The sequence below is a fragment of the Nanorana parkeri genome, unplaced genomic scaffold, assembly GCF_000935625.1.
Source record: "Nanorana parkeri isolate BGI_ZX_2015 unplaced genomic scaffold, ASM93562v1 scaffold196, whole genome shotgun sequence".
Classification (NCBI taxonomy): domain Eukaryota; kingdom Metazoa; phylum Chordata; class Amphibia; order Anura; family Dicroglossidae; genus Nanorana; species Nanorana parkeri.
Genome location: NW_017306464.1, coordinates 1,084,000 through 1,096,944, shown reverse-complemented (window position 1 = coordinate 1,096,944; position 12,945 = coordinate 1,084,000). Strand labels below are relative to the sequence as shown.

The 12,945-nt window shown below is 44.9% G+C and overlaps 1 protein-coding gene across 1 annotated transcript in view; it reads left to right on the top strand.

Annotated features, from left to right (window-relative positions):
* The window catches only part of FRMD4B (FERM domain containing 4B), a 140,883-nt gene that overhangs the window by 14,133 nt on the left and 113,805 nt on the right, over nucleotides 1-12,945 (top strand). Inside the window, exons 2-4 of the mRNA XM_018555437.1 lie at nucleotides 3,037-3,082; nucleotides 4,431-4,545; nucleotides 11,123-11,215. Of these exons, the coding sequence (XP_018410939.1) occupies nucleotides 3,037-3,082; nucleotides 4,431-4,545; nucleotides 11,123-11,215 (254 nt within the window). The remainder of the gene's footprint in view (nucleotides 1-3,036; nucleotides 3,083-4,430; nucleotides 4,546-11,122; nucleotides 11,216-12,945) is intronic.

Genomic DNA, 12,945 nt, shown 5'->3' with positions numbered 1-12,945 from the left:
GGGGGGGGGGGGGGCACCATTGGAGGGGTGACATCATAATGACTGACAGTGATTTTGGTGTCACCCCCTCTAAAAAGTAGGTGCACTCGGTCATAAACCGAGAGCCCGACAGTGTCAGGAGAGAGGAGGGGACCCAGCAGCATAGCTCATCCCACCGGGTGAACGTCCCCTCCTCTCTCTGCCGGCGTCCATCAACAAGATGGCTGCCGGCAGGCTTCAATTAGATGGCCGCGCATATGCGATAACGTCACGGCGGGGTGTCACCCGATCTCCGCTCCCGTTGACACCCGGCCTCGAGATGCCCCTGTAAATAGCGTCACCCATTCATATGTAAATATCACAGTGGAGACTATTTTTTGTGGGGGGCCAGTAGCCCCTATCTTAATTTTGGTTGCCCCTGTCTGTCTGGCATCTTGTGTCCTGGTTTCTGCTGCCATGAAACCCGGACACAGCATTCATAACCCGGACTGTCCAGGTGAATCCTGGACAGGTGGCAACCCTATTCCTGCCCCTGTGACACCCATACAAGAAATGGGGGAGTGGTGATCTCCATTGAGGAGATTCCCCTCACTTCCTGTCCCTGTGACACCCATACAAGAAATGGGGGAGTGATGACCACCAGCACAGGAAGATACAAACTGCAATAAAACATTGTCAGATGTTCTAACCCTAAACAAAATGTTAATCCTAAAATTGCGAAGCTGACAGAGCTTCTAACCCTATCCCTTTCTGTACGCAATTAAAACATGTCTTCTTGGAGTTGGGTCTAAATAATGAAAAAGGAAATCTGCCGTGGAGAATATGGAAGTTGTTATGGCACGATTGGTCGGTCCTCAAAGCCTGAGAACCCTGAGCGTGTCACTGACAATGATGGACCGTAGCCAAGTACTGTATATGTAGTCTCAGGGCAGCCGTAGCTCCTTCATTTGCAGTGTGAACATGACTTTATATTCCCCATTGCCTGACATCAGATGATGGAGTCAGTATGTGATGTGCGGAGACTGAACAAGGTCTATGGGGGGAATCAGCTCATCCTTATAGACAATCTGGATTTCTTCTGTCCAGTAACAATAAATCATTCAGGTGTCTGCACTGTCTAGTTGTCATCACTATGCATCAGATGGGAGATAAAACATCACCGAGTCAGGATTTCAGCTGTGAGATCTGACAGCAGGCCTCCATATGAGTATTATAGCCGTCTGCGAAGCGCGTGAGTTTTAAAGTATCCAGAAAAACATTTCTTTACAGTGGTAGAGCTCTTCAGATCTGTAAATATGGCCAGCTACGTCTCAACTCCAGACACACAGCTAAAAAAAGAGTTTGGCCAGTCTTGTGATCCAGGCCCCCCTGCTTGACAGCACAGTTAGGCTAGGTTCAGACCTAGGCAATTGAGAGGGGGAGCTGTTTTCGTGCAGTTGTCATGCGTTTTTGTTTGCGCCATTTTTCTTTGAATGCCACGCATGATTTTCAATGCATAGAGATGTCTATGGGACCCAAACCGTGCAAGGAAACGCCCGAAAATAGCTCCTGCACCTTTTTGCGCGACAGGCGATTTCTACCGCGCAACAAATCGCAAAGGTGTGAACAGCTTCCATGGACTTGAATGGAAATCTCTGTTTTGTGCGATATCGCGAGGCTAAATCCGTGTGATAAATTGCCTAGGTGTGAACCGAGCCTTAGATGGATGACCTCACTTTTCTCCTCTGCAGTTAAGCAACACTGCTTGGTAACCAATTTGCCTCCAGTCTAGTGACTGGACAATGAAGGAGCATCAGTGCAATGGGGAGGTCATCACTCTGCTCTCTGCTGTCAGTAACCTGCCACTGTTCAAGTGACCGCACAGTGCTTGGTGGTGGAGCCGGTTTGGTGTGCACTACTGGTCCTTCCTCAGTACAGGAAGATAATATAAACAACAGATGTCAGTACTTATACTGTCTGTATTTAAAATGCAGTTTAGAATTTTATAGTAAATATGTCATTAGTAGCATGGTGGTTTGTTTTTTTTAATCCCCTTGCAGTTTAGATTTAGCCATTTTGTCTCACTTTCTGAAACTGGGAAGATTGCCAATAAGCTGATTAGCTGATTTTACAGGGCGAGCTGCCTGCGCCTTCTGATAAATCTTTGAATCTGACACTTGAATTCAAAATAATCCCCCACAATGCATTGCTTCAGTAACCAAGAGTGCAAACCGTCTGCGCCAGTTAACACAAATCTAGTAATATAAGTGACAGATTGTGTATAAGTGCATGTATATGAGTGTATGAGGGTGTACATGTGTGTATAAGTGCATGTATGTGAGTGTGTATATGAGTGTGTGTATGTGCATGTATATGAGTGTACGAGTGTGTATGTGGGTGTACATGTGTGTATAAGTGCATGTATATGAGTGTATGAGGGTGTACATGTGTGTATAAGTGCATGTATATGAGTGTGTATGTGGGTATATATGTGTGTATAAGTGTATGTATATGTGTGTATAAGTGTATGTATACTGTATGTGTGTGAGTGTGGGTGTACATGTGTGTATAAGTGTATGTATATGTGTGTGTGGGTATACATGTGTGTATAAGTGTATGTATATGTGTGTGTGTGTGTGTGTGGGTATATACATCTGTGTATACGTGTATGTGTGTGAATGTGGGTGTATATATGTGTTTATATGTGTGTGTTTCCCATATAAGCAGTAAGGTTAATCTGACATTTGCTTCCCTGATTCCATTGACACATTTGTAAATAAGGGAGATTGTGTTTGCCCCTGAAACATGTTGGCTATAGTATAATCATTGTCTTCCACCATTAGTCTGGTGTTTGTGATGTTTTAAGTCACTTTCCGGGTACCCATTGAAGAGGAGTCTTGATCCACATGAGCAGCCTTCCCACAGCAAATTTTCTCTCATCAACTGATTTTGGTCTTTCCATGTTCTGGAATAAATAATCTTTGAAGTCTCAGCACTCCTTTCCATATATCTTTTTAGAGTATTACTTGACGTAATGTCATCGGAAGGGATATTTATCATGTTCATTTGTCTTGGCAGATGGCCGAAGGCCGGCATTGCAAGGTGCACCTCCTGGATGACCGCATCGCTGACTCGCCGCTGCTCTCCCACACCGAAGGTAAGTGGGAAAGAAAAAAAAACATAGCGCAACCATCGGGGCATTTTGGCAAGTACATTACTTGTCAAAATGCCCTGTTTTTTCCGCCCTCACCCGGCAGCGCCCTCAGGCGGCCGCCTGATTTGCCTTGCGGTAGCGCCGGGCCTGGTGTGTCTGATAGTCATACCTCCCAATTGTCCTTCATTTAAAGGGACTGTCCCTCTTTTGCAACCAAATCCCTCTGTCCTCAGCTGTCCTTTTTATGGGCTGATATAAAGATTAATATAAAATGTATAATGTAATATCCAAAGTGTTTTACTGCAATAAAGCTTTTATCTCACCTTTAAATCCTATATTTATATTCCATTTGTTATTATGTAAAGCAAAGTAATTTTGGGTTAAACGGATAATTTTTGTGCAATAATCCTAATTTAAAGTCCGTATTACTAGATGTGTGTCATTTGCCTACGGACATTGTGCTGTAATGTGTCCTCTTTCTCATCTCACTAAGTTTGAGTTATGCTCTTATAGCTGTGGGGATAGATGCTGCAAGGCCCCTACTGTAGTATCTCTGTGAATGTGATGATGTCTCACCATATCTTCACCAGGATTGCAGGAGCGGGCACAGTTCTGGCATCAGTGTCTAGGGAAGAAGAGACAAATAGAAATTATAGTGTAAGGGCACAATGGTGACAAATTACCTTCAGCTTTGTACTTTATTAGAAATATTTATTTATTTATGTTATTGATTTTATTAATAATCATTCATGATTTCAAACGTATTTTCTTTGTATAGTATACAGTATAACTGGAAATGTAGACAGAGACAGACATGTTTCCTTGTTACATTTGCAGGATTAAAAAAACTATGTTTTACTGCAAATTATTCCTTCCCGTAGTGAAAATCAGGAATTATTTTGCGGTACTCCCACAACCTCATCCCCCCCTCCAGTGAAATGTAGAGGGATTAAGAGTTTTTGGAAGACGGTCCCTTTTATCTACAATGTCTGCAATGTCCCTAATGGAATACCCTCACCCACTGGCAAAATACAGGCTGATACATTGGTGATACATTGGTGATACATTGGTGATAAATTGATGATACATTGGTGATACATTGGTGATACATTGGTGATACATTGATGATACATTGATGATACATTGGTGATACATTGATGATACATTGATGATACATTGGTGATACATTGATGATACATTGGTGATACATTGGTGATACATTGATGATACGTTGGTGATACATTGATGATACATTGGTGATACATTGATGATACATTGGTGATACATTGATACTATAATTTTCATAGATGTAACTATTGTATATATTTCTTGTCACAGCCAAAACTCCTCTCACATGAATTGTTGGATCTTGTCGCTTCCCACTTCAATCTGAAAGAGAAGGAGTATTTTGGGATCTCATTTCTGGATGACACGTAAGTCGTTTTCTATAACACCACCATATCTATGTGCTCTGCAGTTCCAGTACAAAGATCCAGGAGAGGAAGACTCCTGCTGTCCTCACTATTACATTGGCTGGCCTTAGACCTGCAAAATGTTGAGCCAGGAATGAGCTTGTGGTAGGAAATCTGCCATGCCCTGTGTTGATTGGAAGCTGCGGCAAGCTTAGTTTGCACCTTACCCGATATGTGGAAGTGGCACGTGTGGTTAAGTACTTTACTCCTTTTCATGATAAGAAAAGTCAGAGTTTGGCCTTGTTGTTTAGATTTTTTTCCACCAAGTTGAAAAATCTCTGAGCTAATGATGATCCTAAAGCTGGCCACACACCTATAGATTATCTGCAGATTTTCTATGGTCAGATGGAAAAGGTGCAACAGATTCCTTCCTCTACGTTAAACTTTGTGGATTAAGGAGTCTCCAACTGGCCAAGCTTCAGTATCTTGCTAGTCGGCGCCGCTGGCTCTCAAAATACCTGAATAATGCCTGCATCCAATCAGATTGTTCAGGTATTGTGACAGCCGGCGGGGCCGACTAGCAAGATACTGAAGCTTGGCCAGTTGGAGACTCCTTAATCCACAAAGTTTAACGTAGAGGAAGGAATCTGTTGCACCTTTTCCATCTGACCATAGAAAATCTGCAGATAATCTATAGGTGTATGCAGGGCCCGATTTCCCACAAGGCCAACTGGGGCCCGTCCTAGGGGCAGCAAGCAGTAGAGGTAACAAAAGATGATTTTCTCTTGGAGATCCGGACTCTAAAAACAATGACCAGTGGGGAAGCCGCCGGTTGTTTTGTACAAGTGATCTCGGCGATGTCACCGAGATTACTTGTATGCAGCCTGCATACAGGGAGGCGCATTGAGGAGCCTGGCCTTGGGGCAGCAGAGAGAGTAAATCCGGCCCTGGGTGTATGGCCAGCTTAAGTAATCAACCCCTGAGATAATGCTACACAGCTCCTACAGGCTAATCATCTCATTCAAATAATGTATGGCCACCTTCTATTTGTTAGAGTCTGCCCTCTGATTTCTCCATTCCAGGTGCTAAAAATGTGCTGGAGTGTAGCACTTGAAGAGATTAGCAGTTGGAAGGAACGATTGGTTTTGGATGTATAATTACTAGATTTTAGTACTGCCAAAGTTTAAAAGTTTGTTGTGATGATCGTTACATTCACACTCCAGTCAAAATGACAAAGGAATGAAACTGTGAGTTGAATATTGGACGCACAGCCTACCAATGCTGAATAGTTTAGTGTTTAATTCAGACATTGATGCACTGCTTCAGTCCTCATCTCCCTTGTGTTAGTAATCTGGTGGTTCTGGAAAACACCAATAGCTGATCCTTAAACACTCCTGGTGATCCTGGAACACACCTCCTGGTGATCCCAGAATGCATCTTCTTGTGATCCAGGAACACTTTTACTGGTGATGGAATACACTGCTAGCTGCCTCTCAAATACAGAAAGCTTGATATAAAAATGGCAGTAAAAGTTAATAAAAAGAAAGAGAGAGAGAGAGTTACATAGTATTTGGGGTTGAATAAAGACATAAGTCCATCAAGTCCAACCCATATAGGTCCACGCATCATTTCATTCTTAGAAATACTTGTACCCCTGGATATTACAGTCCCTCAGGAAATCGTCCAAACGTTTCTTGAACAAATCCACACTCTTAGCTGAAATTACTGCCGGTGGCAGTGAGTTCCAGACCCTAACCGCTCTTACTGCGGTTAGGGTCTGGAGTACTGCGAGAGCTCTAATTGAAATTTCTGACGTGATAATATACAGTTTTGTTCCACAAAACTCCACCTTTTTTCACTAAAAAGCCAAGCAAAGAAATGTGTTCAGACTAAAATGATGTCATCAATCTTCTGCATGCAGGCATGAGGGGGCATTTCCTCAGTCGCATCTCTCCCCAGTGATCAGACTGGAACATTGTAACTTTGCAGCAGGTTGCAAGGTGAGAGGCTGCAGCAGGGGCACCAGGATTTACATGGTTGTGTCACCTCTTTGCTGGCATCTCAGTCCAGGTTCTGTAAGAACTTATCCACTGTAGCCATTTAATTTTATCAGGGGGTGCTGTACAGATACTTTCCTGGGGAAGGGTTAAGCCCCCATTGCACTAGATGCTTCCTATAATGAAGCAAGGTCTTAGACCAGGGCTAGCCAAACTCTGGCCCTCCAGCTTTGGTGGAACTACAAATCCCATGAGGCATTGCAAGAGTCTCACAGCCACAGACATGACTCCCGGAGAGAGATGCATCATGGGATTTGTAGTTTCACCCCAGCTGGAGGGCCGGAGTTTGGCTGCCCCTGTCTTAGACGGAGTGGCTGCGCCAGGCATAATACTAACATATGCTTTATTTCCTCGCCCTGTCTGATTGGAATTCATTAAACTTATTTGGGATAATTAGGCTGTAAGTGCTGGCTAAGTGTTGGGCCGCGCAGAATGACCCATTTCATTTCACTGGCTATTACTGAACAAGATGAGCTCTTGAGCGGAGGCGACGAATTCCCTCATCTGTGACCCCACTCTTAGACCTCGAAAATTAATAACCGTTTTCTGCAATAATTGGATTCTGTGCTCGCTTCTCATTCTGTCTTCCAGGCTGTCTGTGGCTGTGCAGCTGCTGAGTCCCGCCACGACCCTGCTGGTCTGATTAGCAGAATGTGATAATGACTAGACATGTAAGCTGGGGAATTCAATTCGGTTCGGGTTTCGGATTCAGATGAAATCCGAATTGTCGTTAGTTCCGGATGAGTTTACGAATATTCGTTACGACTACCACAGAAAACCAGATACAGATATTAATACTAAAGCTGAGGCTCCCGGACCCGAATGGCATTCGGGATCCGAATTTCCGATTTGCATTTGGGAGCTCCTGATTGCCATTCGGGTCTGGGAGCCTCAGCTTTAGTATGATATGTACCCTGCTTCCCTGAAAATAAGACCTACCCCGAAAGTAAGACCTAGCACTATTTTTCAAGATTCCTGTAATATAAGACCTACCCCGAAAATAAGACCTAGTTTGGTGGTAGCATGTGAGGGGGAACGTGAAGAGCAGGAGAGATGGTGTCAGCCTGCAGGGACATACTGTATTAAGGGGATGACGGGGGACTTCCTCCGGCCAGCGCAGTGACAGGGAGCACTCCAGTACCATACTTGCCCAACTACTGTCCCCCTGAAGGCACTGCTTAATGTAATGGTACTGTAGTGTACTGTATTGTGTACCGGTAAATGGTACCGTACTTTACTGCGCTGTCCACTGTCTGATGTCCCCACCGCTGCACCGCTGATAGCACTGTCCCTGGTGGCAAAGCATGCCAGCGCTGTAGAAAGCAAGGCTGCGGCGGCGGAGGGAGCAGTGCCGCATTAGCAGATACTTCCTCGCCGGTATAGCGCCGGTTACTGTGACAGGCGGAGTGATACCAGATAACGTTTGGATTGTTGTACATTTTGTTGCACAGTAAAAAAAAAAAAAATAAGACATCCCCTGAAAATAAGACCTAGTGTGTTTTTTGGGGGCAAAAAAATATAAGACAGTGTCTTATTTTCGGGGTAACGGTATATACTGTATATGGCGCCCATGTTGCCGTAACAAAAATTGATGTTCAGACCCATTCGAATGCATTAATCCGAAAAACACATCTGATTGGCCAGAAAAGTCACATGTCCCATTCAGTTTCTTTTTTGAACGAAATTCAGACGGGATCCGAAATTCGGAAACAGAAATTCAGATTCGGACACATTGGGATTCGGAAATTCGTATGTGTCCGAATGTCTATCTAACATCTAATTGACGCCTGCCGGTGGCCATCTTAGTGATGGACGCCAGCAGAGAGAGGAGGGGATGTTCACCCGGGGGAATGAGATATGCTGCCGGGTCCCCTCCTCTCTCCTGATACTGTCGCGCTCTTGGTCCATGACCGAGTGCCCGACCTTTTAGAGGGGGTGACACCAAAATGACTGTCAGTCATTTTGATATCACACCTCCAATGGTGTCACCCGGGTGCGGGCCACACCCCCCGCACCCCCTTGTGACACCACTGACTCCAGGCAGATATAAAAGACTCACATTGATGCAGCTAGGTATTAATTGATCAATAATTCAATGTATTTCTTGAAATCAAACTACAAATGACTTTGTATCAGCCTTGGGAACCTCCCATGCACTAAGACTGGGGGAGGGAGGGGCAGCACTGGAGCTAGTCAGGTTTACTGCATGCAAATGTGCTGATAGGAAGAGAGAACAGAGTGAGCAGAGGGATGAGCTAATTAGTCTACTGCTGCTATTTCACTGTCCAATCAGCAGGCTGGTAAAGTAGAAAGGACACCCGGATTAAATCCGAATGGCAAACCGACATTTAATTACAAAGGAAGCACATAGTTAATGAGAATCGAATTTAATTTCTGGGGAAATTATTCATCGTAGCCCGCCATAGAGCGTTCGTATGTTCCCAGAACGGCCACGAACAAACGGCTTACATGAAACGCACCCACATGGTATTAATATTTAAGGAGTCTGACATTCTCTTCTCTTGGAATAGAACCGGCTAAGATGAATCAATTAGCAGCGGTTTATATGTAAAGCGAGGCTGCTATAATTACTTCTTTGAATAATTTAGGAGAAATTAATAAGGGCCGGGTGTCTGGCTCTGGGGGTATTGTACCGCCAGGCTATTCATACACCGTGCCAGCAATTTGCTGCTATTGATAGCGGCTCTGGAAAAAAAAAATGAGGGTAAACTGACTTACGCCATGATGTTTAATCTTTGCTGCACAGTACGCGGCGATATTGTTTAGGGAAAATTTTTTAATCTTGATAAAACAAGAGTCTACGTGATTTTCAGCTCTCGAGGGGCAATTTGTGAATGCAGCTCGTACTTTACTGAGCGGTATTCCAGAAGTCAAATGGTCGGTACGTGAGGTTGTCAGAGGGAGCATGGCGAGCCCTTGAGCCTTAAAGTGGAACTCCAGGAATGATCTCTTATGGGTACTTACATTCATCCAGCTTGGCACAATGTAAGTATCCATATCTGACATCCTGAGGGCCGCTGGGGATGCTGATAATCATTGTAGTAGTCCGCGTTGCATATAGTGATAGCCATGATCTTCCAGCTGCGGCTCTATTGACATCTCTTTCGGCACAGAGAGTTGCTTTGAGCTCCCCCACCATTCTGAGAATAAATTGCATTTTTTTAAATAAATACAAGGGTTCTCTGGTTGGACGAGGTGGTGACATCATCCTCTCCTCCTAGTCCAATCAGAGAATGCCTTGTATTCATTGGAAAAAAGGCGTTCTGTGAATGGCGACAGTGCTCAAAGCAACTTCCTGTGCCCAAAGTGCAGAGGGGAAGCCAAAGGAGCCCCAGCTGGAAGAGACCACCTATCACTTTATGCTCAAAGCTACTTCCTGTGCCTAAAGTGCAGAGGGGAAGCCAATGGAGCCCCAGCTGGAAGAGACCACCTATCACTGTATGCTCAAAGCAACTTCCTATCCCCAAAGTGCAGAGAGGAAGCCAATGGAGCCCCAGCAGGAAGAGACCACCTATCACTGTATGCAATGCAGACTACTAAAGTTATTTTCAGCATCCCTAGTGGCCCTCCAGATACCAAATAAGGATAGATCGAGCCAAGCTGGCCCAATGTAGGTTCCCATAAAGGATCATTCCTAGAATTACACTTTAATGTGAACTTGAACTCAAACAGTGAAGATTTGTTGTTGTATAGGGAATATCTAGAAATGTTCATTATGTCTAAGAAACACAGTTTTTCTTGAATTCCTCATGAAAAATAGCCATTCACTTCCTTTGCCTTGAGCCTCATAGATGTATATCTGCAGTATGAGAGCTTCTAAGGCCCTGGGAGCCAATCTGTGGCCTAGGATGGGTGCAGGTTGACGTGCCCCTACATTACTAAAGCTCTGACAGGAGGAAGCAAAGCCTTGCTCCTCTACCAAGTTGGCCACCTCCACTAGAGACATCATGGAGCTCTATGCATGGTGAGCCAGTAATGGGGAAATGATCAACTGCAGTGAACCTACATGCAATCCTGCACTCTTCCTTGCTTGCCCAGCTTCCACTGTACCGACCTTTTAAAAGTGATTCTGTTTCCAACAAACTTTGGGGATACCCACTTCTGTCATGTCCCTATGTTACTACAAGGCACACCAGTGACATGGGGGTCAGCCTGAGAAAACACAGACTGAGACAAAGGACTGAAGTTTGCACCGTCGTGCACAAGACAGCAATGATGTGATGTTTCCAATATTTCTATATTGACAGGGTTCCTTTAAAACAACCCTGGCACGGTACATAAAACATATGTATCCCAGGAGAACTAAAAATCAGGGGGCTTGCATATGCAGTTACAAGTGCTAATGAACCTCAATTGAGCTCTGGCCTTGCCTATGATGGAGAGGAGTCCATGTTGGATTGTGGGGCGCCATGGTCTCAGTATGCACTCCAGACTGACACTTAAGCCAAGGACTGTGAGTAGTTTGTGGTGAACACAATTATCATTACTGAATTTTGAATGTGTTTTATTTTCTCCCACAGAGGGCAATACTCCTGGCTACAGATGGAACAGAGAGTGCTTGACCATGACTTGCCAAAGAAACCGGGTGCGGTAACGCTTTACTTTGTGGTAAGGTACGTCATCTCTCATCTCCTGTTTCTACGGATGCATCTTCATACCGGGTTGATTAATTGGTTAATACATATATATATATATTTATATTGAACTCCAGGCAGATGTAAAATACACATATTGCAGTCAAGGATGTTGTCCTTGATTAATCACACAATTGTGCAGCAGCACAGTTCACAGATTGATTTTGGTTCTATTTGTTTCTCCATTGATCACAATTCAAGTCACTGAGCTAGTCACAGGCGGTTTTTCATGAGTGGCAGGGGAGGAAAGTAAAGGTGAGTATACACTGCTCGTAGAGCAGACCCTGCATAGTCAAAGTACAAGTTTGCTTTTAAAAGAGAACTATCGGGTAAGTGTTTTTCCCCATAGTTCTCTCAAGGGTCACGGGAGGACATATACTAGCGTCCTCCCGTGACCCAAAGCTCAGTATATAGTGAGCTATAGCTCGCGGTATACTGAGACGGCCGCAGCTTGGACGGATCCGGACATTACTGTCGGGATCCACCCAGCTGCGTGATTGACAGCGAGCTCTGCCTATCGAGAGGCAGAGCCAGCTGTACCCGCCCCCTCCCACTCCGTTCCGCCAGTCACTGCTGGAGGATCGGGGAGGGGGGTATCCCTGTAGGGAGCCGTGTGTCAGTCACGGCTCTCTGCAGGGAGATGATCGGGAAGTGAGCGAGTGACGGTATGTGTTTGCTCACTTCCCGATCTTTCGAGCCGCCGTGTGACAGCTTCATTGTCACACGGCGGCTCGAACTTTGAGGATGAGTGGAAATCACTCACCTCATAGTTCTCCTTTAAGTAAGGCAGCCATAAGGGAAATATGCGGGCTGCTACTGTGCACCTTCTTCTGATAACACAGATTCAGCATGACAGCCAGGCAACCAGCATTTTCAGAGTGAGAGGTCATCATTTAAAGCCAACATGTTAACTATGTGAAAGGTTTCTTGTAACGTGTATGTGGTGCAAAAAAAACAGTTTTTTAAAAAACTTTTACATAGAGTACAGAATGATTACGACCCCAGTTTTTTTTAATGTTGTCTATATCATATGGTGGAGATTTCCCCTCACTCCTTGTCCCAAAGACAAAGCAGGAAGTAAGAGGAGAACTTTCCGAAGTAAGGGAAAATCCCCTCTTAGACAGTTTTTTTCCCCAGAACAGGTTTCCCCATTGCAAAATTTCCTCTCACTTCCTGTTCCTGTAACAACTCAAAAATTGTGGTTTTCCCATTACTATACCCGAGACTGTTGACACAGGACTGAAGGGTGAATCTCCCCAGAGACTTGAGAAACTTAGGGATTCTAATGCTTTCCACATTCCATCCCAATTTGTTTTCCTTTAAAGTGTTGGAGAAAGTACATTTGGGGGTTATTCACGACGGAGCCGAAGGAAGTAGCTTTGGCTGATTGTTTGGCTCGCTTCGGCCGCCTGAGCCCTTCGGTTCAGTCAAACCGAAGGGCTGCTGTACGGGCTTTTCACTATAGCCCATAGAGCAGCCGAAGGCAGCCGAGCAGCTCAGCCGAGTTGAACCCATATGCTTCGGCTGAGTCGTATTCACAGCCGGAGCGTGGAGAATGGTCGGCCGAAGCCAACCAATCGCCATGCAAATGACAGTTGGGCGGAGCCAGCCGTGATCTCACGGCTGGCTCCGCCCAGTTGTAATGACAGATCAGTATCCTCAAATGACCTGAGGACACTGATCTGTCATTAAACAATAACAACTGGGCG